Source organism: Carcharodon carcharias, chromosome 20 (genome assembly GCF_017639515.1).
Source record: "Carcharodon carcharias isolate sCarCar2 chromosome 20, sCarCar2.pri, whole genome shotgun sequence".
NCBI lineage: Eukaryota > Metazoa > Chordata > Chondrichthyes > Lamniformes > Lamnidae > Carcharodon > Carcharodon carcharias.
Window position 1 is genome coordinate 43,366,134 of NC_054486.1, and position 26,757 is coordinate 43,392,890.

General features: G+C 43.7%; 1 protein-coding gene across 1 annotated transcript in view; it reads left to right on the plus strand.

The window, feature by feature from the left end:
- LOC121292274 (neuronal PAS domain-containing protein 3) overlaps positions 1–26,757 on the plus strand; it is a 1,542,391-nt gene that overhangs the window by 397,512 nt on the left and 1,118,122 nt on the right. The window contains exon 3 of the mRNA XM_041214104.1: positions 23,376–23,620. Within this exon, the coding sequence (XP_041070038.1) occupies positions 23,376–23,620 (245 nt within the window). The remainder of the gene's footprint in view (positions 1–23,375; positions 23,621–26,757) is intronic.

Consider the following 26,757-nt stretch of genomic DNA (forward strand, 5'->3'; position numbering starts at 1 on the left):
GGATTTGGGAAATGACATTACGGTATAGTGTGTTCAAGAATTTTGGAGAGTGTCACATCCATGAAAAGATCATTAACTGCATAAATCAAACCTTACTTCCCGCTTCTTTAAAAATTGACTTTGCTGGACCAAAAACATAGCTACTACAGGTCACATGATTTACAAGTTGGCTACAGTTCCGGAAACTTCCAACAGTAATTACAGGACAAAGCTCAACCCTCAAACTTGTAGAATCTCACACCTATCATTGGTTGGACTCAATACAATCAATGAAACAAGGGAGCAGCAGGTGGGCTGTCTCCCCAGCCTGGACTTATAACAAAGAGAGAGCCGTTGAAACTCATTATTCCTGCAGAGATGCTAATAGCTACCATCTATCTCCTAAGATAAACAATGGATTTGGACCAGATGTATAAAAACTGATTATTAACCTGAAACGGACTCATCAACGGGCAATATCACATGACTTAAGCTCCTTTGGCCTTTGGAAAGTTTTAATGTTGCATTCCTGGGCTCCCAGGGCAGTCTACTGTTAAAATCCAGTTTGTCAATACCAAAGCAGGACTCCAGACTGACAACAAAGCCTGCCTGAAGTCTAAACTTCCTCGAAACCTGGTTCTCTGGAGGATTCCTGTCATTGCCTGTAGAGCAGACTAAGTCTTAGTATAACAACCTCATCTTGCCACATCATCACCAACTTTGAAGGAATTCAGCAATTCCTGCTTTCAGCTATCTGAATCCGCCTGAACTTTAACCCCTATGTGAAAGAACCCTCACTGGACTCTGACATTCTGGTCTCTGAAAATTCACATGAATTAAAATACATACTTTTTTTTTGTTTTAAATTATTCCTAGTTGTAAAACTCTTTTCTTTCCTATCTCCTGATTGTGTGTGTATGTATTTGCAACAACCATCCCCCAGGTCTAAATGTATGAATAAACAATATTTCTAATTTAATCCTAAAGAGAGTTTGAGGGAGTCACTTTAAATATTGACCTCACAAACAGAGGTTTGGGGAAACACACCACAGCCTATTTCAAAAATTAAAACACCTCTGCTTATGGACAGACGGTGAGAAAAATAAAAGAGCTCAGTTTGCCTCTCTCCCCTGTCTGTAACAGAGATGAATGGAAAATTGGAGATGATAGGGGAGTTGAGAATGGATGTTTTGAGGGGATAAGGCGATTGTGGCCAGTTTGAAAGGGAGGGGGCAGTACCTAAGTAACCATTTCATTTTGCATGGGAACCAAGAAAGGGAATTTAGTTGTTTAGTGGGAATGGGGTTAAGGGTGCCAGATTTTCATCTCATGGATGATATGTGCTAGGAGAGGGCATGACAGACATAAGAATGAAGTGAAAAAGAGCCATGGGTTCAAGGCTAGGGTTAGATTCTCCTGTCAACTGATTACATGTAATCCTTGTGCTAAGCTGACAGCGTTCTTCTTCAAAAACATCTATTGTTGGGACAACACTCTTAAAACAGAATTTATGAAAAATGTTACCAAGGAGATGGCATTTATAATAATGAACAGAAGATCCAAGAAAATGGACTATTTTACTGTAGCTCGGGGCAGAGCCACAAAGCAATTGATTGGTCTTGGCACTTAGTCTTTTTCAGCTATGTCATCCATTGCTTCAGGAGAGAGAACACTAATCTAAAGTGACATATGTATTCTGGTGAGCTATTCTTCCCTTGATGAAAGCAATTACGCCATTCTTAAATGATAATTTGCAGGAGTTTCAGCCACTTTAATTGATAATTTTTTGTTCTCTGAAGTTCAATTGTAGAATGATTGGCTGAACTGGTAAATAGAAATTTTGAGGTTCAAATCTAGAAGTTGTTTCACCCTTACAGTGTTATAACTTATTGCTTGCACAATATGATACTTTTCTTTGCTTGAAGTCACCGGAATGGTCCCTTGAAGACGAACATCATCAAAATAACTACAGTAAAAGCTTTATTACCCGCCATGGATAGGGAGTGGGTGGTGCCAGCTAATCAAAAATGCTGGTTAATGGAGAGTTAATTTAACAATGGAATATATAGCACCATACTTGTAGCATGAACTAATATGCAAGTACTCAAGAAGTAAAGAACAATATTCCTTTTACTTCTAATCAACAATACATTAAAACATAATTTAAAATATAAAATAATATGGTACACAGATAACTTTGTAATTGCTTCCAGTTGTCAAACTGATGATTCGTGTTGGGAGAACATCAGGAATTCAGATTAGTAGAGAATTCCAGTTGGTGAAATGCCGGAAAACACAAAGTTTACTGAACTACTGCAACTGTTTAAAGTGTCAAAATTTTTAACAGCGAATATAGAATGAAAATCAAAAATTATTTCATAACTCAGAATTCTAATCTTTCAACCTAATTCAACTTGAGTTTCTGAAAGAAATTACATTTTACTTTTGTGTCAGTTTGCATCTCAATGTGCATTTCAACTGATAACGTACATTCGCCCAGATGTTTGCCATAATGGAGAGCTTCTCAAGTGTTCAAATGTGCTATATACAATGTGAAAAGTGTAATTACAGTGAACTAATTAGTGCTATAGGTGATTTGGCATCCTTCACTCTTGCACACTTCTCCTGCTAACTTGGAAGAGGTGGAGGCAAGCTGCTCACTTCTCTGTCTACATGGCAGTCAGCACCATGTTGGCCTGCCTTGAAATGCAGACCTCCTTCAGACCACGGCTTCTGCATCTCTGCATGAGCAACTGTGGTCACTGGCGCACATGTGCAGCAGATGAGGGCTCTGGCAGAGGGGCTGGGGAGGTGGAGGAAAATTAGTATGCTGAAGAGCTCTAAGTACCTTCACCTCCCTCAGTGACCTGTATAGACCAAGTTGGACTTCAGGTAGGGTTAATGGGCCTGACTGCTGCTGTGCATCATCATCCATTCTAGTAATCGCTGTGTCAACAGGGCGATTATCCTGTCAAGGGTACACAGCTTCTCATGTATTCCATGGATGTCAGTGATCATACTCTGAGGAGACTGATCCAGTCTACTGGGGGAGGCTTGCACCATTTCCTAGCTCTCCGAGTGCTGTTGCATGTGTCTCTTCATGCGATTTGCCAATCTTTCATGGCTAGAGCTCATGTGGTTGAGCCCTGGGACAATGTGGAGCTCATGATGGTGATGGACTCCTCCATTTGATGTTCTAGAGCTCGGGGAACTCTGTCAGATGTCCATATATTTGGTGGTGATTATATAAATACTCCGCCCCAAAAGGTAACTCCCGAGGCTCCATGCTTCTGCCAGCTGGAATATCATTGTAACTTTTCTTCTCTGAGGGGGACTGTGCACAGATGTCTCTGACTCTGACACTACCTTCTGCAGTCTTGTGTGGTAACTTTCACCCTGTGCCACCAACTCTATGTGCACGCTTCATCCCCCTGAAGTGCTTGTACCTGAATTGGCAGTGTGTGGGTTAGTATGATGTGATGCTGCATCCTTGGACATCTCTTTCTCCTCTTGATGCCGAAACGATGATCTGGCCTGGCAGGGAGAGAGCAGCAGAGTTGGGACCTGTGTGAGACACAAAAGGAGTTATCAATGTATAGTCCTTCTCATTGGGAAAGCACACCATTGCCTTAACCATGCTCGTGCTGCCCTTCCGATGCACCCCCATTGTTGCATTCCCTCTCAGGCCAATGTCCCATTGTGCTCAGTGAACTGACATCATGACCTCCACCATTACCACCATATGCCAAAGTGATTTCATCATCCGTGTCTGACCCACCTCCTGCCCCTCTGCCCTCACACCATTTTCTCTCTCCCAGAACCATGATAGGGTCCCCCTTATCCTCTTTTTTCACCCCACCAGCCTCCGCATTCAAAGGGTCATCCTCCGCCATTTTCACCAATTCCAGCATGATGCCACCATCAAACACATCTTCCCTTCACCACGCCCCACTGCCTCTTCTTCCCCCCCCCCCCCCACCCCATGCCATTGACATTCCGTAGGGAGATCGTTTCCTCTGGGACACCCTGGTCCACTCCTCCATCACCCCCAACACCTCAGCCCCCATCGCACGGCACCTTCCCATGCAATTGTAGAAGGTACAATACCTGCCCCTTTACCTCCTCCCTCCTTACCATCCAAGGGCCCAAACACTCCTTTCAAGTGGAGCTGTACTTCACTTGCACCTCGTTCAATTTGGTTTGCTGCATTCACTGCTCCCAATGCGGTCTCTTCTACATTGGAGAGACCAAACGCAGCCTCGGTGATCGCTTTGCGGAACACCTTTGGTCTGTCCGCAAGCATGACCCAGACCTTCCTGTGCCATTTCAACACACCACCCTGCTCTCATCCTGCCCACATGTTCGTCCTTGGCCTGCTGCAATGTTCCAGTGAAGCCCAACGCAAACTGGAGGAACAGCACCTCATCTTCCGATTAGGCACTTTACAGCCTTCCGGACTTAACATTGAGTTCATCAACTTCAGACCATGAACTCTCTCCTCCACCCTCACCCCTTTTTAATCCCTTTTTAAATTTTCATTTTTATTCATTGTTTTATCTCCACCTTTTATCCTGTTTTCGATTGTTTTTCCCACCACGGTTCCCTCCCCCCACCCCACTCCAACAAGGGCCATCTGTCTTAGTCATGTTGTTCTTTCCAGAGTGCTTACTCTTGTCCTGCTATTATCACATTCTGCTTCCTTACCTTAATGCCATCATCAGCACCTCCTTTAGCCCTTACCACTACCATTAACACCCCCTTTGCCCCCAGTGCTAGCCTTCTATCCTGCTCCAACCCCCCTTAAACAGTATAAATTTCATCACATTTTTACTTTGCTTTAGCTCTGAAGAAGAATCTTACGTACTCGAAACATTAATTCTGTTTTTCTCTCTACAGATGCTGTTAGACCTGCTGAGATTTTCCAGCATTTTCTGTTTTTGTTTCTGATTTCAACATGACCTTTATCACCTGCAACAGACACAGTTCAGGCAACCTGGCCATCTGTTCCATGGCGCAGGTGCATCTCAGCCAGGCTGACCCACTCCACACTGGGCCATCTCTGTGGCATTCTTCGCCTTTTTGATCTGCAGTGGCAACATGAATTTATATTAGCCTAATATATAATGCATGGAGGCATATTGCTCTTCACTGTGCCTGTGCATCACAGTGCTCATTCACATGTGTTCTGTGCGCACCTACATGAGCTGTGTACACATAGAAACCTCAGTGCCGAAGCAGAAGCATCTGTCTTGTCTTGCACCTTAGCTGCGGCCATGCCGATATGACCTTTTATTTAAAACTCCGTGTAGTTGAGCCAAGCTACTCAGCTTTCCAGAATGCAGTAGGACATTGAACCTTTTCCTGCACTGAATCCATGAATGCTGATGGTCTCCGGCTAAACTCACTACAGCCGTAAGTTGAATCCAGGCCTTGGCTACTGCAGGAGTATTATGGTGGCCAGCAGGGTATAGGACTGGTCTCCTCTTCTGCCAAAACTTGAAGGTCCTGGTTAGAAAAGTGTGGAGCAACTGGACCCATTCCTTCCCCTGCATCTCCTCTATGTGACATTCTATGAATAAAAATGTAAGGTGAAAAGGGTAATGAGCCTTTCAGAATACAATGCTGTCATTCACTTTTGTATGCTTGTGTACACTAACCACTTTCACCATAGCATCAATGATTACTGGTAAGGTTTGGTGGAGAAAATGACTCTGCGCTAATGCTTGTTGCTATGTTTAGGAAATAGGAACATAGGAAAGAGGAGCAGGAGTAGGCCCCTCACGCCTGCTGCACCATTCAACTAGATCATGGCTGGTCTTCTACCCCAATCTTCCAGCACTATCCCTATATCCCTTGATGTCTTTAATGTCTAGTGATCTATCAATCTCTGACATGAACATACTGAATGGCTGAGCCTCCACAGCCCTCTGGGGTAGAAAATTTCAAAAATGTACCAGCCTCTGAGTGAAATAAATTCCCCTTTATCTCAGTCCTAAATTGCCTACCCCTTATGCTGAAACTGTGTCCCCTAGTTCTAGACATCCCAACACTATTGAGGTTAGACTGACTGGCCTGTAGTTATGTGGTCCATTCGCTCCTTTTTAAACAAAGGTATGTTAGCAGGCCTCCAACCGTCCTACACCACATCCGTATACAGTGAAGATTAGAAAATGATCATCAGACCTTCCGCTGTTTCCACCCTGGCTTCTTTTAACAGTCTGGGGTACATTTTATCCGTCCCTGGTGATTTATCCATTTTCAAGGTTGCTAATCCCATTAATACTTCCTCTCTCCCTATGTTTATCACATCCAATACCTTATACGCCACCTCCTTACTACAATATCTGCATTGGTCCCCTCTATTGTGAAGACAGATGCAACGTTTTCATTAAGAACAATACCAAAATCCTTTGCCTCTACACATAGGTTCTCTTTTTGGTCTTTTATGAATGCCACTCTTTCCTTAATTATCCTCTTACTCTTAATGTATTGATAAATCATCTTTGAGTCGACCTTGATTTTGCTTGCCAGTATTCTTTCATGTTCTCTTTGCTTCCCTAATTTCCTTTCTGATTTCACCTCTTCACTTTCTATACTCTTCTTGGCTTTCTGTAGTAGCCCTCTTGTGTGGGACCTTATCAAAAGCCTTCTGAAAATCCAAATACACTACATCCCTTATACACTAGACCCTTCATCTATTCTGCTTGTTACATCCTCAAAAAGCTCCAACTTGTTTACCAAACATGAACCCATAAGTTCCGATCTCCGGAGGGTCGTAGTCAGGAGGTACCTCAGCAGATGCAGTGGGGGCACCCAGAAGTCCACGTGCAAGGACTGCACAGGAATTGCCTGGGAAGCTTAAACTTCTGATGGGCAGTTACCCTGTACTGGCAATCATCTGATACTCCGATTTAAATTGGACATTTCCGATAGTTCCAAGTGGCTTACCAGAATAGTTATCCAGGAAAAGTTAGAAGAATTAAAACCAGTTCTAACTCCTGGGTAACTTTAGTAGTGATCATCCCACGCCCCCTTCCCTCCTCCCAGAACCCCTTGACTACACCCCATCCCCTCAACTACTACCCCACCCCTGACTAACCTCCCCAACCCCTGACTATCCCCCCACCCACCCCAGCACTCCTTCACCCACCCCGACTACCTCTTACGCCCTGGACTACCCTTCCGAAACCCCCCCATCCTCCCAACTACACTCCCAATCCCCCGACTGCCATCACACAATCCCAAATACCCTCATAACCCCATGACTACCCCACACCCTCCCGACTACCCTTCCTAACCCCCGGCTACTCTTGACTACACCCCAATTCTGACTACTCCTGACTCCCTTTACTACCCACACACAATCCCAATTACCTTCACAATACCATGACTACCCCCGCAGCCTCCCAACTACCCTCCTGACCCCGCCTCCGACTAACCCTCACCTCCCTGGCCACCCTCCCAACCCCATGATTACCCTCCACACACCTGACTTCCCTCCCAACTACACCCCCCATCCCAGTGATTGCCCTCCCGACCGCCCGAACTACCCTCCCCATCCCCGATTACCCTCCTGAGCCCAAGCTACTTTCAGCCCTGCGACTACTCCCCAAGCCCCCTGACTAACCACCCAGCTCCTGCAGTGATCACCTGAACCTGCCACTGACCACCCAGCACGCCCGACCCATCCTAGCCCCCACCAACTACCCCATCTTCCCGCCCCATCTTAACCCCCGCCCTATCCTAACCCCCACTGACCACCCAATGCCCCCAACCCATCCTAGCCTCCACTGACCACCCGATCCCCCCAAGCGCTATCATAACCCCTACATGCCACCTCCCCCTCCGATCCTACCCACTTATCTTACACACTGACCTTCTACCTGGCTTCTCAACGTGATTGGGACCTTTAAATGTACCTGCTTCATTGCAGCTTGTAATGTAAAAAGGAGGGCATGGCTTCCTTTCCCCAACTCTGCTGCACTCGATTAAAAGCTTTGGGAACCTACTGCGCTGCACCTTTCTCACCTGGCCCATGTTGGAAGTTTGAGCGAGAAAGCTGTAGCTGCATTCAAGTGTAAGTAAGAAGGAGCGCATTGGCATTCCGACTGTGATTGCCACTCCTTGGAAGTTCTGGCCCATGATTTCTCTTTCATAAACCCACATTTACTCTGCCCAATCCTACCATTATTTTCCGAGTGTCCAGTTATCACACCCTTTATAATAGATTCTAACATTTTCCACACTACGGATGTCAGGCTAACAGGTCTGTTGTTCACCGTTTTCTCTGTCCTTCTTAGTGGGGCTGCATTTGTTACCTTCCAATCTGTAGGAGCTCTTCCAGAATCTATAGAATTTTGGAAGATGACCACCAATGCATCCACTATCTCTACCTCTTTAAGCATTCTGGGATGTAGATCATCAGGTCCAGTGGTTTTATCAACTTTCAGACACATTAATTTCTCCACTACTTTTTATTTTACTAATTTTTTTCAGTACCTCATTCTCACTAGTCCCTTGGCTCTCTAGTATTTCTGGGAGGTTTTTTGTATCTTCCTCAATGAAGTCAGAGACAAAGTACTTGTTTAGTTTCTCTGCCATTTCCTCATTGCCTATTATAAATTCTCTTGTCTGTACATGTAATGGGCCGACATTTGTCTTTGCTAATCTTTTCCTTTCTACATACCTATAGAAGCTTTTACAGTCTGTTTATATGTTTCTCACTAGTTTACTTTCATATTCTATTTTCCCTTTCTTTATCAGTATCTTGGGCCCCTTTTGCTAAATTCTAAAATGCTCCCAACCCTCAGTCTTACTACATTTTTGGCAACCTTATAAGCCTCTTCCTTTGATCCAATACAATCATTAACTTCCTTTATTAGCCCCGATTGGATTTGTTTTCCTGTTGGGTTTTTGTGTCTCAAATGAATGTATATTTGTTGTAAACTATGTATTAATTCTTTAAATGCCATTGCCTCTCTGCTGCCATATCTTTTAATGTTGTTTCCCAAACTACCCCACTAAAACTTGCCCCTCATACCTTTGTAGCTTCTTTTGTTTAGATTTAAGGCACTAGTTTCAGATTGAACTGCATCACTTTCAAACTTAATGTAAAATCCCATCATATCATGGTCAATCTTCCCTAAAGGCTTCTTTGCAACAAGATTATTCATTAGCCCTTTCTCATGGCAATAGCCCATTCCGTATATGGTTCCTCAATATACTGTTTGAGAAAACTATCTCACATACATTCCAGGAATTTGTCTTCCACGGCATTAATGTTAGTCCTCACCTCTAATTTCCTGATTTATTCCATGCCCTACATTACCACTATTACTCGGTGACCGAAATGCAAATCCCACCAATGTTTGTTGCCCCTTGCTGTTTCTTTGCTCCACCCAAACTGATTCTACATCTTGATCTTCTGATCTAAGATCCTCACTCAGTAATGTACTGATCTCATCCTTCATTAGCAGCGCTACCCCATCTCCTTTTCCTTTTTGCTTCTCCTTCCTGAATGTTCAAGACCCTTGAACATTCAGTTCCCAGCCTTGGTTACTATGTAGCCACATTTCCATAATGGCAATTAGATCATAGTTGTTTACTTCTACCTGTGCCATTGTTGCGAATGCTGTGTGTATTGTGATAGAATGCCTTTAATTTTGCCTTTTTAACACTTTTCTGCATTTTCACCCTATTTGTTTCTGCTGCCTTCCAGTTTCACTTGCCAGCTTTGTTTCTCTCCTGTCTGAATTCCCTCTCAAGTTCCAATCCCACTGCCAAGCTAGTTAAAACCCTCAAAAAGAGAACTAGCAAATCTCCCTGTGAGGATATTGGTTCCAGTCTTGCTAAGGTGTAACCTGACCTCCTTTTACAGGCCCCATCTGCCCCAGAACTTGTCCCACTGTTTCAGAAATCTAAAGCCCTCCCTCCTGCATTATCTCTCAGCAATGCATTCATTTGCTCTATCTTCCTATTTCTGCACTCACCAGCATGTGGCACTGGGAGTAATCCTGAGATTACTGCCTTTAAAGTCATGCTTTTTAATCCCTTACCTAGCTCTCTAACACTTGTTTTCAGCACCTCATCCCTCCTTCTACCTGTATCACGGATACCGCTGTGGACCACAACCTCTGGCTGTTCACCCTCCCCCATAAGAATGTCCTGCAGCTGCTCAGTGACATTCTTGACCCTGGCACCAGGGAGGCAACATATCATCCTGGAGTCACATCTATGGCTGAAGAAATGCCTCTTTGTTCCCCTAATTATTGAATCCCCTGCCACTATTGCCTTTCCATTCTTCTTCCTCCCTTCCTGTGCAGCTGTGCAGTCTTGGTCCTGGCTGCACTGTTCTAAGAACTATTACCCTCACCTGTGTCTAAAATGGAAAGCTTGTTAGTGAGAAAAATGGACTTTGGGGATTCCTGCACTACCTGCCCGGTCCTCCTAGACTGTATGGTGGTTACATATTCCCTCTCTGTCTGTACTCCCTTAATCTGCAGTGTGACCACTTCCCTAAACGTGCTATCCATGTAGTTCTTAGCCTTGTGGATATGCCACAGTGATTCCAGTCATCGCTTGAATTCTGAAACCTGGAGCTCAAGTTTCTGCAGCTTGTGATACTTCTTGCACATGTGGTCATCTAAATCACTGGAAGTGTCCAAAACTCCCACATGCCACAGGAAGCACATTCCATGCGGACGAGCTGCCCTGCCATGCCTTAACTTTACCTACAGACTATTTATAATAAACTTTAGATTAGAAACCTAGACCCTACAGCTCCTACTTAGCTTTGCTACTGCTAGTCAACCTTGCTACTACTAATAAAACCTTATGATTGCGAATGTATTATCTGAGTTTTGAAAGATAAATGAGAAAATACTCACCAACCAATCATGTACCTGTTTCCCTGTGATGGCATGCTTTGAAATTTTCTCAATGCAGCTTGTGCTGTTTTACATCTCCCTGGAGCTGCTTTTTCTCTTTCTCTCCTCCTTGTGCTGTTTTAAGTTTCTCTGGGGCTGCTCTCTTTCTCACTTCCCCTTGCACTATTTTAAGTCTCCCTGGAGCTGCGCTCTCTCACTCCTCCTCGTGCTGTTTTACATCTCCCTGGGGCTGCTGTCTCTCTGTGACTCCAAGATAGCATGCTGTGCTCTACAAGCACTACAGCCCTATTATTTTTTCCCACTTAGCCATGCTGTTATGCCTTAACAGTGTGCAGCTGTGGGCGACCTGTAGGGGATCTTACTTGAAACAGTTAACTTTATTTACAGAACTCTTGAAGAAGCTACATGCTTGAACCAGGTCCACGACTAGAAAGCTCCACCCCTAAGATTACCCTGCTAGGGCTGATTCGTCAGTACATTCACGTGAACCCTAAAACAGTAGGAAAGGTTTTACTTACAATCGCTACATTCCTCCCCTTTTAATTTTTTTACATTTCTTATTTACAAAAATATCTTAATCCATAACATATACGTAGATACACAGGACAAGTGATTACAGATTAGTCCCTGAGGTGGTTTTCTAACTCGGTTGGGGCAACATGGCTCTACGACTTGAGATTCTCCCACTGGATCAACATGAACAGGAATTGCAGCATCAGGAACATCTTAGACAATGGCAGTTCATAATTATTTAATTCAACAGAGACATCAGGTATGTCTATTCTAGGTCAATCTGGCACCTCAGGGATTAAAGGTTCAACATCGACTTCAGGTGGAATAACTGGTCGTTGGAGTGTCTCTCTACTTCTTAGATGATCTACATGTTTTCGAACAATTCGGTCTTCCACTTCCACTTGGTATGACAAAGGTCCAGTTTCAGAGACAATTATACCAGGAACTCAACTTAGCTCCATTTCCAAAATTTTGCGTGAAAACTGTCTTTCGCACAGTAAATTTTTGAGCTTTGCTATGAATATTATGATTCACTTTCTGACTACTCTGGTTCTTCTCTACCTTCCGCTCTAAGTTTGGAAACACCCGACTCAACCTTGTACAAAGGCGGCATTTCATTGGTATTTCAGATGGTCTTGAACCTGTAGTTGCATAAGGAGTCATGCGATAGTTGAGAAGAAATCATGAAATTTAAGTTTCTAATGTTTCTTTAGATAACTTCTTCATGCCTGTTTTAAAAGTTTGCACTGCTCTTTCTGCTAACCCATTGGATGAGGTATGACATGGTGCTGTTTTAATGTGTTTAATCCCATTCAAACTCATGAATTTCTAGAATTCTGTACTAGTGAAGGCAGTACCATTATCCAAAGCAATGACTCCTGGTAGGCCATTAATGCTAAAACATTGGCACAGCTTTTCAATAGCTGCACACGGTCGAAGTCTAACTTCATTCACATCCATCCACTTAGAATGCGCGTCGATGATCAATAAAAACATGGTACCCAAAAATGGACCTACATAGTCTATATGCAGACTAACCCAGGGTCGATCAGGCCACTCCCACAGATGCAGTGGAGCTGAAATGGGCAACTTCTATTGTTGCTAACACTGGAGACAGTGTTTAACCAATTGTTCTATATCACTGCCTATACCTGGCCACCAGACATAGCTCCACTCAAGGATCTCCATGTTTGAACTACCTGAATACACGCTATGAAACTCTGTCAAGAGTGGTTCTCTTCTTTGCAAAGGAGCGACTCTTGATGCCCATAAAAAGATTCCATCTTGGCAACTCAGCTTTACAGGCATAGAATGGTTTTGTCTCTTCAGAGACTGGTGTATACGACCACCTTTGCAATACCTGTGGCTGAATTTTACGTTCATTGGGTGGGTGCGTGCCCAATTGGATTGGGTTTGCACCTGACCTGATCGGAAGTAAAATAGCGATGATGTTGGACGAGCGTCCTGACGTCATCGCGCATTTGCGCAATGTTTTGGTCGGCGCGCGCGCGCAAGAGTTCGCAGCACACCCACCAACAATTAAGAGGCCTATAAAGGCCCTTAAGTAATTAATTAATTTGTATTTTTTGCTGCCCATTCAGCCATTCAGTTGGCGGGTGGGGGAATAGGCTAGGCAGCCTTTAAATTTTTAACAAAACCTCGTCCACGAGTGGCATGAGATTTCCAACGGTAAATAAAAATCCATTAAATATTTTTCACCATAGTTTTAAACATGTCCCTCTTTATGTGACTGAGTCACATGTGAGAACATGTTTATATTATTTTTAAAATCTTTATTTTCGTTTCTCCACTTCTTCAGCTCCCTGCCTTCAGGGAGCTTTCAGCGCAGACTTTACTACTCGTCCTCTTCCCACCCCGTCCCAGCAGCGCTGAGCTCCCTAGCGCACCTTTCATGCTGGCTGTCTGTTCCCTGGCTCTCCTGGGCCTGCCCGCCCGACAACTTCAAAAATCTGCCCCTGGTCTCAGACCTTTGATAAAATTGGATCTCAGTTTGCCCAATTCTTTATTTATTTCACACAGACCGGTGAGGAGTCCAGGAAATTCAACACAAGTGCAACTTTTTGTTGCACTGGAGCATGTACAATGCTACCTGACAGTGTAAGACGACTGAGGGCATCTGCATTTGCTATATGCACACCTGGATGGTGCATAAAGGCATATTCATATGCCAACAAAATCAAGGCCCATCGTTGAATTCTGGTATAAGGCTACCGGCGGAATTGCTTTATCTTCACTAAACAAACCCATTTGACCAGGGGACATAGATTCAAGATAAGTGGCAGAAGGTGTAGGGGGAACATAAGGAAGAACTTTTTTACGCAGAGGGTAGTGAGTGTCTGGAATTCGCTGCTCAAGTTGGTGGTAGAGGCAGAAACTCTAAACTCTTTTAAAAAGTACCTGGATCTGCACCTTAAGTGCTGTAAGCTGCAGGGCTATGGGCTGGGTGCTGGAAGGCGGGATTAGAAAGAGCATCTGGGTGTCCTCGGGCTGGCATGGACAAGATGGGCCGAATGGCCTCCTTCTGTGCTGTAACTTTTCTATGGTTCTAAGTTGTGAGTAACCCTTCTCGGCTGCAGAAAGGGTTCTGGAGATATAGCCTATTGGCCTTTGGGGTTTGATTTCTGTCTTCTGTTTGCTGTAGGTTTTGTCTCATCCTCCATTTTGATTTCACAGTCGGCCTAATTTCTCTCTGGTGAGATCTTAACTGAGTTCTCTTTGGCAGTTGAGCTACCCATGGCTTCGCTACTCACTCGCATCTTGAAAAGTTCCATGACTTTTCCTTCTAATGCCTTTTTTGTTTCAATCAGCTGATTCTTCAGCCCTTCCTTTACCTTCTTGTATCTTTTGACTTCCTCCTGGAACATTGAACATGTTGAGCTTTTTCTGCCAAATGTTACTTCAGTTTGTTCAGAGTGGTACTGTATTCACTTCACTATTTTCATGATTTTCCTGTGGAACCAACTCTGACCTGAGGGATCCTTGCACCTGTGAAGTTCTTCAGTTCTTATTTGCCCGCCCCGCCATCAGCTCACTGCTTGCCCACACCAGGCGCCATATTTAAAGTGCAGGTGTACACAACCTTCTCAATGTTGGCAGCCCAGGACTACTCCAATGAAGACATGACCCTGAAACCCAAGAGGAAGGCAGCCCCCAAATTCAGTGATGCCTCACTGGAGCACCTGCTGCCATGTTCTCTACGCCTGCTCTGGCTGCAGGCAGTCCAGCAAGGTGACCAATCTAGCTTGGGAGGCAGTGACAGCGGTGATCAGTGCCAGTGCAGTCCAGAAGAGGTCAGCCATCCAGTGCAGGAACAGGGTGAATGATCTCCTCTGTTCTGCCAGGGTAAATGGGCACTCTCAACTCACACAGTCACAAGCCCAGCACACATTGACTGGCATCTCACTCACTGACAGCTCAAGGGACATTGCCACCCACTCTCTCACACACCCTCACATCTCCACCTGGGCTTATCTACTCTGGAGATCATGTCCTCATCCCGTTCGTGGCTCCCCTCACCATCCACATAAGTTAGGTATCCTTATCATCTGCCCTGGCATGCACCTTGCTCACACTCTCTCCGTCTGCCTTTGTGCAGGACAAGCTTTCACACAATAAAAGGGAGAGGTGCCAGACCGGGAGTGGAATGCCCAAAATCAAGGTCCTCAAAGAGCTTGAGAATCGAGCCATCGAGTTGGCCAGAGAGGACATCAGTCGTGATGGTACCAATGGTGAGGTTGGCGGTGTGCACACCCAAATGAGGATCCTTTACCAACATGCACTAATTATCTCTCCTTTCTCTCATAGGCATCTCAGGAAAGTGCCCAACGGCATTCACAAGCCTCATCTCCAGCCCCGAGGGCACCTCGGATGAGGATCCAGAGGAGAACACCATAGAAGACCCATCACAGCCTTCACCCACACCCTTGACCAGGTGTCTGCACACACACCTCGGTGGGGCTTAGTTCTAGACTAAGCTCAGGGTCATGATCTGGTGAGCACAGTGCACAATCTGGTCCATAGCAGGCAGAGGCAGGGACATCTGAGGTCGCTGTCACTTAGAGGACTGCTGGAGGCCAGTATTCTGCTGAGTCCGAGTCAGTTGAGGAGCCTCAGGACTCGGTCCTGATTCAGTTGCTGGACCAGCAGCAACAGTCAAGGGAATATCAGGAAGTGTTTTCAGCTGCATTCCTCAGATTGCAACGTATGATGGAGGAGTCCATCTGCCTTCAGTCTGAGGTGGCATGCCAACACACAGAGGTCAACACTGGCAGGTTGGCGGCTGTCCTGGAAACCTTGGTACAGGACATTGATCCTGCACTACTACCGGAGAAGCACTCCATCACTGTAGTCTTTAATGGCATCCATCAGTGGCTATGTGAGAAGGGTGCAGGGCACCTAGATCTCACTTCTGCTACCCCTTTTCTTTAAACAGCTAGCCAGGGGCCCTCAAAGGGACTAGGACCAGCAGCCAGGTGACTCCTGGATCAAAATTCCCTCTTCCTGTGATCCCATAACCTCCAGCTCCACAGGCCGAGAAGGGTGCATCTGCCCCACAGCAGGACACCCAAAGTAGGCTGGGGCCTGCCAGAGGATGCCTGCCAAGGTCATCACAGGTAATAGGGCACAGCAGTCAGCAGGTTGCCTGCATATCTGCTGTGTATGTCGGGGAAGCACCAAGACAAGGTTAGGAAAGTTAAAAAAATTTAGGAGCACAGCGGTGGCATTGGTGTTCAAACAAATGTAAATAGAATCGCACCCATTTCACATCTCCTCTTGTGTATGCCTCCTTTTTATGAGCTGTGTTGCTGTCATTGAGGTGTGATACCATGATCCTTCCTCCCAATTATCGCACATGTCGCTATTATGGACCTCTAGTCTATTTTGTGTGCTTCCATATCACCACAGTGTGTGTTCCTTTTGCACATCATTCTTGACATCAGTGATTTTTTGATCTTACTGTTAAGTGAGTTTGTGGAATGGACCTCCTTCACATGCTTTGCAAGGTCATGTCATCTTTATTCTTGGCTATGTAAAATTGAGGCAGAGGTGTTCTCCTAACTCATCTGGATTCTTGAAAGGTAAAGTTGCTATGTCTAAGGAAACATGTTCACGCATGGAGAAGGGTCATATATCAAGCAAATTCATGTGCTCTCTGTCTCTCAGCAGGGTTTTCATGCCATGAGCTCGTGTGTGCTGCTGTCAGCCAACCGCATTTTCAACATTCAGATGGAGCATCTGCTAAGCTCACCAATAAGGGCTCAAGGTGATGAAGCTTGGCCCCTCTCAGCCACATTATTGTCTTGCACTCAAACTTCCAACCTTGAGCGTCCCCCACCCTGCAATTCTATGTCTTGTGGGGACAAGGCTCTTGTCACAAATTAGGGCTGCAGCGCTGTGCATCCCCTCAATGGAGCACTCACCAAGGTCACTGAAGCTAATTCAAAATGGTAGGTCCTGGTGGGCAATAGAGACTTTTAGCATGCTCTGGAAGCGCACATGGTTGCCTTAGACAATGTGTAGGGAAGCAATGGGATAGGAGTGAATGTGTACTGTAGCTGAAGTGTGCTCTTTATTAGCAACGATGCCTGCCCTTGAGCGCTTCATGGTGTGGGTGCATTATGGACTTGGCAAGGGCGGGGCCTGGCCTTCAGGGCACAATGCCAGCATTAAAGAGGAGCCATTTTAATGTCTGGCAGGAAAGTATTTGACATCGTCATGCTCAGGTGGTCTGCATCCATATTTAGCTGAAGAAAAATGCAGCCCAGGATCCCTTACTGAGAGTGCCAGATGTCAGTGTGATTTGGAAGAATGCACCACAGACGACTGAGCCACCTCTAAATGGAGTTGCAGCAGCGGAATGTCATTGGCTGCCTTGTCCCAGCTGTGAATTATCTGATTCACCATCGATGTTACACAGATTGTGTATTCCGTTGCTTTGTCACATTGAAGGCATACAGCTACGAGACCACTAAGGATTGTGCAACAGCTCCTAGTTCTTGTCGGGTGTCACTGAGATGGATGCTGGAGAGATGCTTGAAGAGGCAGCATCATTTGAGATTTGATGCTGGGACGCCCTCCTCCAGTTAGCGCCTGGACAGCAAGGACACATGCTGCCGAAGGTTCATCGTCCTTCAAAGAATCTGGACAATGTGAACCTGATGTGTAACTATTCACTCTCATATTGAATGGGCAAAATGAGAGTTGCAATGCTGGAGCTCATGCTGGCCCATGATAGAGTTCTCTTGTCCAAGAGGGTACTCACTACAATTCATCATCCTCCTGGTGGAATCTGGTGGCTATCGGGACCTCATGCGCATTCTTGCTTCTTCTGGCCTGTGCTGTGGCCTCTTCCCCTGTAGTCTCGTCCTCTTCGAACTCATCACTCTCATCCCCTTTGAGGTCCTACTCATCGGAGCAGGCATGCAGTTCCTCCATCTCGTCATGTGGCAAGTCCTCCCCACTTTGCAGCGCCAGGATGTGCAGTGCACAACAAGCCACGATGATCCATGAGACCCTGTGGGGAGTATACAGGAGCACTCCACCTGATCTGTCCAGGCATTGTAATGGCATCTTAAGGATCCCTATGCTGTGCTCCATCAACGCTCGGCTAATGGCATGAGCCTTGTTGTATCTTCTCTCTGCAGGAGTCTGAGGCCATTGAATTGGCATCCTCAGCTGCTTCCTTTGGGGGGAACCTTTGTCACCGAGGAGCCCTGGAACTTGTGTGGTCCCTTGAATATGTCCAGAGTCTGAAATCTACTCAAGATGCATGAGCAGTGGATGCTTCCTGGGTATCCGGTGCAAACCTGCATGATCAGTTTCTTGAGCTCGCAGACCAGCTGCACATTGAGCAAGTGGTAGGCTTTCCAGTTTATGTATTGGAATGCCTGTTGCTAGGGGGCTTTTATAGCCACATGAGTGCAGTCGATGGTGCCCTGCACCATTCCCATCCTACAACCTTAGCAAAGCCCAGAGTTCGGGCGTCCTGGCTTGCTTGATCTCTGTCGAAGTTGATGTAATTGTGGGCCTTGGCAAAAATGGTGCCTGTGACCCCTTGAATGCATTTGTTGTCGACACTTGAGATATCCCACAGAGGTCCCCATTGGAGCCCTGGAAGGAGCCACAGGCGTAGAAGTTCATAGCAGCCATTACTTTCAGAGCCACTGGTGATGGATGCCTTCCGAGTCCCCATGGCGCCAATTCCTGGAGAATGTGGTCATATGAGTCACCAGATGCCTGGACATGCAGTGCTGTTGGTGACACTGGTTCTTGCTCATCTTCAGATAAGACATGCATGTCCTCTAGACCCTAGGTCTTGCAAACCACCTATGCATGATGTATCTATGAGTCTCAACTCTTGCGTCCGGTGGTGGCCTTGCTAGCCCTTGGTCATGAGAATATTGCTCCTCACATCGGTAATCCAGGCACCTCTGTCACAATCCTCTCCTCCTTCTCTCCTGTGAGTGATAATGCAGGCAGTGATAAATCTAGCCTCCATCTTCCTGATGCTCTCTTCTCTGTGGTATCAATGAGAAAGGGATATGCCAGCATTAGACTCCAAAGGTTCTTTTTCTGTCAATGACTCGGCTTTGTTCCCATGTTGGAGAATACTCGTCCCTGAAATGATGACCGGTGCAGGTTGCATATCAAGGTGCCCTCCCCTTTCAACATGACTGTCTGCTATGACACTGCTTTGGCCAGACGCTTGGAAGTGCTGCTTTCAGCCCAGGTAATCGGAGCCTCATTCAGTGTAGTCTAATACTACACTTTTGGGGATAATCATGATGGTAAATGTTCATTTAGGAAATGGGATAATTTGAGGGGGGCCTGACACTTCTCTTCAGTGAACCATCCAGCGCCAACTTTCTAAGAGGCTCCTGGAGTTTGTCCATTCACCCAATTGCTCTGGAGTTCGTTATTGCAGGGAATTTCCATGCTGCAAACAAGGGGTTAAAACAAGGAGATTGATTCATGCCAGTTTGCAGGATTAGTCTTGCAGGAATGAGCATCTTTGCTTCACTTTGCTGATTCCCTGCACTGTCATTGAAAGGTTCCTAACATGTCTCAGCTGTGCCTCTCTCCTCATTTGAGAACGCACAGTTCATTTGCATGCCAATGTAATCAGCTCCCCCCCCCCCGCCCACCATGCATACAGTTGCCCTCCAATCTACCCGCAGAGCCCTCAGCAGCAGTGTTTTTCCTCATTTTAATTTTGCACTGTGCCATCGCTGCAGGTTGGAAGATGGTGCTTCAGAACTCTCATTGCCAGACCAGCTTGGACCCTCCTTGTGTATGTATGGAAACCCCTTTCATCGGCCCGGAGGAGCTTCATGTTCAGGTATCCCTTCCTCACAGACCTCCCTGTCCACCTCCTGCACTCCTTGATCCCGTTGTGCTTCTGATGCATGTCTATTTGTTAGTCCCTGAACATTTTGAAGTGGATGTGCCTATGGCACATGTGAACCTTACCCATCCCCATCTAAGCCAACTTTTCCGCCCCAACCCACACCCTACTCCCAGGCATATGCCTGAGTGCTACCTTCCCCAGTCGTAACCCCTAGCATAGCCCTAGCCTTATAGCCCCTTCTCCTGTGTGAGGCCACTTGCCACACCTTCCCCAGTGCAGGCCTAACCTTGCAGCCCATGAAAAGCTACTGGTTGGTAGAAACTTGTTTTTAAAAGCCCCTGAAAGTGAAGTGGTACTGCCTGTGAAGCCTGGCGCTGGTAGGTGAAATAATCTCGAAGTGAGGAATGAAGTGCAGGTTGCCAGGTGCACATCACTTATATCCTGTTGTGAAACACATTGTTTTAATTGCACACCAACGTGACCGGATGAACCAGAATGAGGGGGACAATTCTGGTGAGGAGGCCTTATAATGACATGCAAAAATATTGAAATGACATTCCCAACATTCCATGATCGGAATCGCGGCCCGCTGTTGTTAGCTGGAGGGCACAATCGCGACCTAGTTTTGCAATGCTGTAAAATGGATTTTTGACCTTCTCACGATATTTTCTGCCCCTGCCCACCACAAACGGGACCAGAAAATGCCAGCCTTGGAGTGGGATTTTCTGTCATTTTAAAAGTTAAATGGCAGATCTTTTCTGTTGTTTCGAGTTTAAGTTGCCTTCTGAATAGCGTTTATTCAATGTTAATTTTAGTTTAAAAGCTAAAGATAAAAGCAAAATACTGTGGATGCTGGAAATCTGAAATAAAAACAGAAAACGCTGGAAAGACATAGTAGGTCTGGCAGCATCTGTGGAGAGAGAAACAGAGTTAATATTTCGAGTCCGTATGACTCTTCTTCAGTTTGCTTGTTTACCACAGTAAATGGTCTTAAAACTTGAAATCTTGTTGTGTGATTCTTCCAGTCAGTTACCTGAAATTCAAATATCTTTTTAAAAGGTATCGTTGTCTATGGGGACCATAACAACTGTAGCACACTATAAACTTCGTTGTTGTGGCTTTCCAAACAAAAATGCTATTCTACCTGGGGCTGAATCTTACCTAAGTTGGGCGGGCTGGGCTGGAGTGGGTGGGGGCGGGCGCAGAGTGATCAGCTGCATGCCACCATTTTATGTGGGCAGGTCAATTAAGGCCTGCCCAGTGTAACTCATTGATGATGTCGGGTGGCGTGCCTGATTCATCTCACGTCATTTTACGGGTTGGCGTGTCAGGCCCGCCCCCACACGCCAATGGCAATATTCTGGCCCTGGCGTTCGCATCATTTATTCAGATCTGGAACGATTTTACATCTGAGCAAAAATGCAAATTCAGTATAATGAATGAATGAATTGAGCCATGTTTGATTCATTCTTCTCTTGTGAAAACCGACTTCAAATTTCATAAGCATTGTATTTTAAGTGTTTCCTACTTGGAAAATATGATGATATATGATATGGCAGGTGGTATTTGCCAGGCTGACCAAATCCACAAGGGAAACTTAGCCACGCTATCACAATGGTTTTGCAATTTGTATTATTACAAGGAGGTTTGTGCATTGAATTCAGAAGTAATGGGCCCACTAACACCATTTGAAATTTTAAAAATTAAATTAAAACATTTATTAGCAAAAAAACAGAATTAAACCACATACACAAGATTACAGTCACACCGTTACTTAATATTATAACAAATCCCAAAATTACTAATTAACCTGATTCCCAACTGCACATCCCCTTTAACGCAACAACCTAAAATACATTTTAAATATAGAGAGGTAACCCATCAAGGTTACCGCAGCACCCACTCGACAGTGGAATTCCAAAAGGCTTTTTAACACAACTTTGGTTACTGGAACAGCAGACTTCTGCAAAGTGGCTAGAGGCTGTTTTCCCCAAGTCTGTTTCACGCAGTGTATCTTTTAGATCTTACGTGGTCACCCCAATACAACTTTCCATCCTTCTTTAAATATATTTCTTCCTCTTTAATCTGTAAATCCCATTGTTTCCATATGTCCTTGGAATTTACCTTTCTCATACTATAAAAATCTTTCATGTTGTCAGTATGGCCTTTTCCTTTTGGGGAAAATAAATGTAATAACGTTGCCCTATTTATCCTGTCAGTTGTAAATCTTTATCATGTTTCTTTGAAAACCAAACACCTCCACACTTATCTTAAAATGCAAATTTCATTCACACCCTATCTACTGACTTTACCCTAGCTCACTCATTAGCATTTGAAATACCCTTTTTATACCTAACTCTTTTGATATTTCAAGCTTGCAGTCTATCTGACTCTAATTCAAATAAATTGGCCACACAGACAGAACCATCCACATACACACAAACGTAAGCCTACTTTACAATACCCCACAATAATATTAAGAAAAATATATTTGTTTTGTGGCACTATTATAAGAATGGTAACATGTACATGTTTGAGGCCCTTATTTATAGCTTATAATCGTTAGTGTTCAAGCTTTTATATATCTCCAGTAAAAGGATAACATTTATTTAAACTTTATTCAGGTTACACAGTAAAGATTAGAGGCTTTTATTTAAATATTTTCAATGTCTCTTTTTGAAAACACTAAACTTAATTTTCCCTTCCTCATTCCCCAACTCTTGAAATTAAATTATGAAGTATAAACATGGCTACAGACAAAAAATACAGAAGGAATTATCCTTCAGATTTCAGAAATGCTATCTCTTTATGACATTCTGCTTTCGACAAAAATCTGGGTTTATAAATGCATCCAAACTTACTATTGGATAATTTTGAGGGCTATTTGTTGTTTAGTTTTTGCAGTCAAGTTGCCATCATTGAATCAACTCATATTATGGTGACAAATTCTATGACCAAGAGTCATATTTCATCTGGGCATGAGGTGTCATCAGTTTATAAACATTTTCTTTATAAATGTATAAATTATTTCACTCCAGCCAAAAAGAACATCTTCATGCTGTGTGTCTACACTAGAACGTCTATTTAAATTAAGCCATTACTTCAAGGAATTCTCCTTTCGATGTGATTTAACTTTCTTTAAATTCCCCATTCCATACACACCGATTTGTCTAGAGATTGGGTACATCTTGATTTGATCTTTCAAAAGGTAACTGAAAATATTGTAGAGAATCTAGTTCAATTTCTCTTGTCCTTCTATTTTCCTGTGACAAAGGCCAAAGTAGGAACTGAGTGCATCCGAAAAGTCATAGGTGAGATTAGTAAATTGCTGGAACTGGTACTGTGAGTGCAAAAACACATCCTATCGTGCCATATTTTATAGAAGCAGCCTTTATATCTGTTAACATTTTGCATTTCATTTAATCTGAAAAGAATTTTTTCTAGAAATTTTTGTTGATATAAACTAGATTCAGACAACAGTTCTCAATTAAAAAAAAAACGGTAATCAGATAATCTACAAACTGTTGTTATATGCATTCAGTCCATATATACACACTTATAGCAATTTCTGAACTGTTTCAATTTTAATTTTTACTTCTGCTGCACTGAATTTTGTTTTCTTCTCTTAGTTTACAAGCCTTGCGAAAGGAGAAATCTCGAGATGCTGCTCGATCACGCAGAGGAAAGGAAAACTTTGAGTTCTACGAATTGGCAAAACTACTGCCTCTCCCAGCAGCCATCACTAGCCAATTAGATAAAGCATCAATAATTCGTCTCACCATTAGTTATCTGAAAATGAGGGACTTTGCAAACTTAGGTGACCCGCCCTGGAATTTGAGGATGGAGGGACCCCCACCTAACACATCCGTGAAAGGTAAGAAAATTAGTTCAGATTAGAATAGGAGACTTACTTTTACTATGCTTCAACTGTAACTATTGTGGTCCATACATGAACATCTAAAAGCAATTTAAACAGCTAATTTGTGTTTTCCTGGCAACTTAAGACAAAAGATATTTTTAGTATTTCTCCAGTATCTTATTGGAAGTGTAGACATTTTGGGGGTGACTGTATACGGGTAATTTTTCCTTATTTCCAGTTCTCTTTTGTGGTCATCAGTTTTACTTCAAGAGCTCACCCTTTATCAAAAGCTCTGGCTTCAATTGGATATTATTACCTCTGAATATTGAGGTGCTGTAAATATTTAAGAATTTTTGTTTTTACCAAAAACTTTTAAAACAAAATGGAGATTGGATCGTTAATGCTTTTATTTCGGTGAAGAGATAACCATTGTTAATAATTGCTTGTCTAATCTCAAAGACAGAGAGCTCTGTGGCCAACAGTACCTGTGGTTCCTTTATTGATGGTTAGAAATGAAATAAATGGATTCATTTTAGTTACTTGACTTTGTAATTCTTTGAAATATAGTTACAATTTTTTGAGGCTTATAGATCTTTTATATCAAGATGTGTAAACCGTAAACAATGTACTGTTGAACATGGTATTTTTGGAACTTTACATATTAAAAGATTGCATAAGGTTGTCAAACTCATAATACTACCATAAAGGGCACATTTTCCATTATTGCCCACCCACACAGGCCACGAGTGTATATTCAAGAAATTATGCAACGTTGATTTCCTGTCTTTTTGGTGTGAATTTCTGACATATACCAGAAGTGGAAAAGCAGAAGGCTTAAGTTAACATGCTTTAAAGATAAAAATCGATGATGATGAAGAAAGGGGCCAGTACCTGATAGTGTATAAGAAGTTGTGGATGAAATATGGGCAGATAGGAGAGCAATGGGGCTGAAGTGTATTGCATCTAAAATGAAGCAAGGGCAGTATATTATTCTGGATTGCGCCCTCACAAGGCTACTGGATCTGGCCTTCCTCCTTCCCCATTGCAACACCCTGGCATGTCTGTTAACCAATTGGACATACGCATCCGCCCTTCCTCTTCTCTTCCTGATAGGAATATGCAACCTATCAATAACTTCAACGGAACTAAGTAAAGCATAAGAATCTTCACTCCCTTATTCCACATTGAAAGATCTGACTTACCAGTTACCTCAATTGAACTAATTGGGCAGAAATTAGGCATGCTGCAGAGGCAGCTTAATATCGGGTTGTGTGGAGAAAGAAGAAAACACAAAATGGCAGGCAAGTGGCTTGGGGCAAAGAGTACATGGATTAAATGTGGGTGCTTGACCCTGATCCTGCCCATTCTGTTCCAAGCAGAAAGCAGAGAATAGGAGTTAATGGGTAACTATTTGGAGTGGCAGAAGTTGAGAAGTGGGGACCCACAAAAATCAGTTATGGGATTACTTGTTGTTCACAATTTAAGTCAACAATTAAGACTTTGGAATCAAACACAATTTCTAAATTTGTGGAGAGCATCAGACTGGGAGAGTGAGGAGCACAAAGTGATCAGGGAAATAAGTGTTTCATAAACAGAGTGCTAAAGTTAGGAATCTGGTGCAAGTTGGAATTTTGTGCAGGGGGGAAAGAGGTGCTCCTTTTTATTTTTGATTGACCTCCAGTAGCTGGTAAATGTTTTTCCTTTGTAAGAACATTTAGAGGTACACAAAAAGGAAGAGAGTGGATGAAGTACAGATAGAGACAAGATAAATTATCATGGGAAATGAAGAAATGGCAAAGATGTTAAAATATCTTGCATCTGTCTTTACAGCAGAAGACACAAATCACATACCAGAAATAGAGGGTAACTAAGGGGCTAGTAAGTGAGGAACTTAAATTAATTAATATCAACAGAGGAAAACTATGAGAGAAAATTAAGTGATCAAAAGCCAACATATGCCCAGGACTTGATGGCCTACATCCTAGGGTTTGAAAAGATTTAGCTGCAGAAAAAGTGCATGCATTATTTATGATTTTCTAGAATTCCCTAGATTATAGAGCAGTTGCAGCAGATTGGAAGTTAGTGAATGTATTACCACTATTTAAGAAAGGAGAGGAGAAAATGGAAACTGTTGGAACTTATTATTGATGAAGTCTTAACAACGCACATAAAAAAATCATAGTTTGATCAAAGTCAACATAGTTTTAAAAAAAGGAAATCACGCTTGACAAATCTATTAGAGTTTTTTGAGGAGGTAACCAGCTGTGTAAATGAAGGGGAGCCATTAGGTATAATATGCTTGAATTTCAAAAAAGCATTCAACAGGTACCACATTAAAGGTTAAAATGCAAATAAGGACTCGTGAAGTGGTAACATATTAGCATGGTGGATTGGTTAATGGATATGAAAAAGAGTAAGGATAAATGGGGCACTTTCAAGTTGCAAGCTGTAATCCGTGGAATGCTACAACAATTGGTGCTGGGGCCTCATTATTTGCAATCTATATTAATGACTTGGAAGAAGAGACAGAGTAATGCATCCAAGTTTGCTGACAGTACAAAGCTAGGTATGAATGTAAGCTATCAGGAAGACACAAAGGAGACTGCAGAGAGATATGAACAGGTTAAGTGAGTGGGCAACATGGTGATAGATGGAATGAAATGTGGGGAAGTGTGAGGTTATTCACTTTGATAATGAGATTAGAAAAGCAGAATTTTTTTAAAGGCGTGAAACGTTAAATGTTAATATTCTGGGAAACTTGGATGGCTTGTACAAAGAATGCAGAAAGTTAGCATGCAGGTGCAGCAAGCAATTAGGAAGGCAAATGCCATGTTGGTTTTTATTGCAAAAGGACAATCTTGCGACAAGGCTTTGGTGAGATCACACCTAGAGTACTGTGCGCGGTTTTGGTCTCCATATCTAAAGAAGGATACACTTGCCTTGGAGGCAGTATGGCAAAGGTTCACTAGATTGATTCCCAGGATGAGAGAAGGTTGTGATGTGATGAGAGGGTGAGTAAATTGGGCCTATACTCTCTTGAATTTAGAAGAATCAGAGGCAATCTCATTGAAGCATACCAGATTCTGAAGGGGCTTGACAGGTAGACACTAAGAGGTTGTTCCCCCGACTAAGGAATCTAGCACATGGGGGCA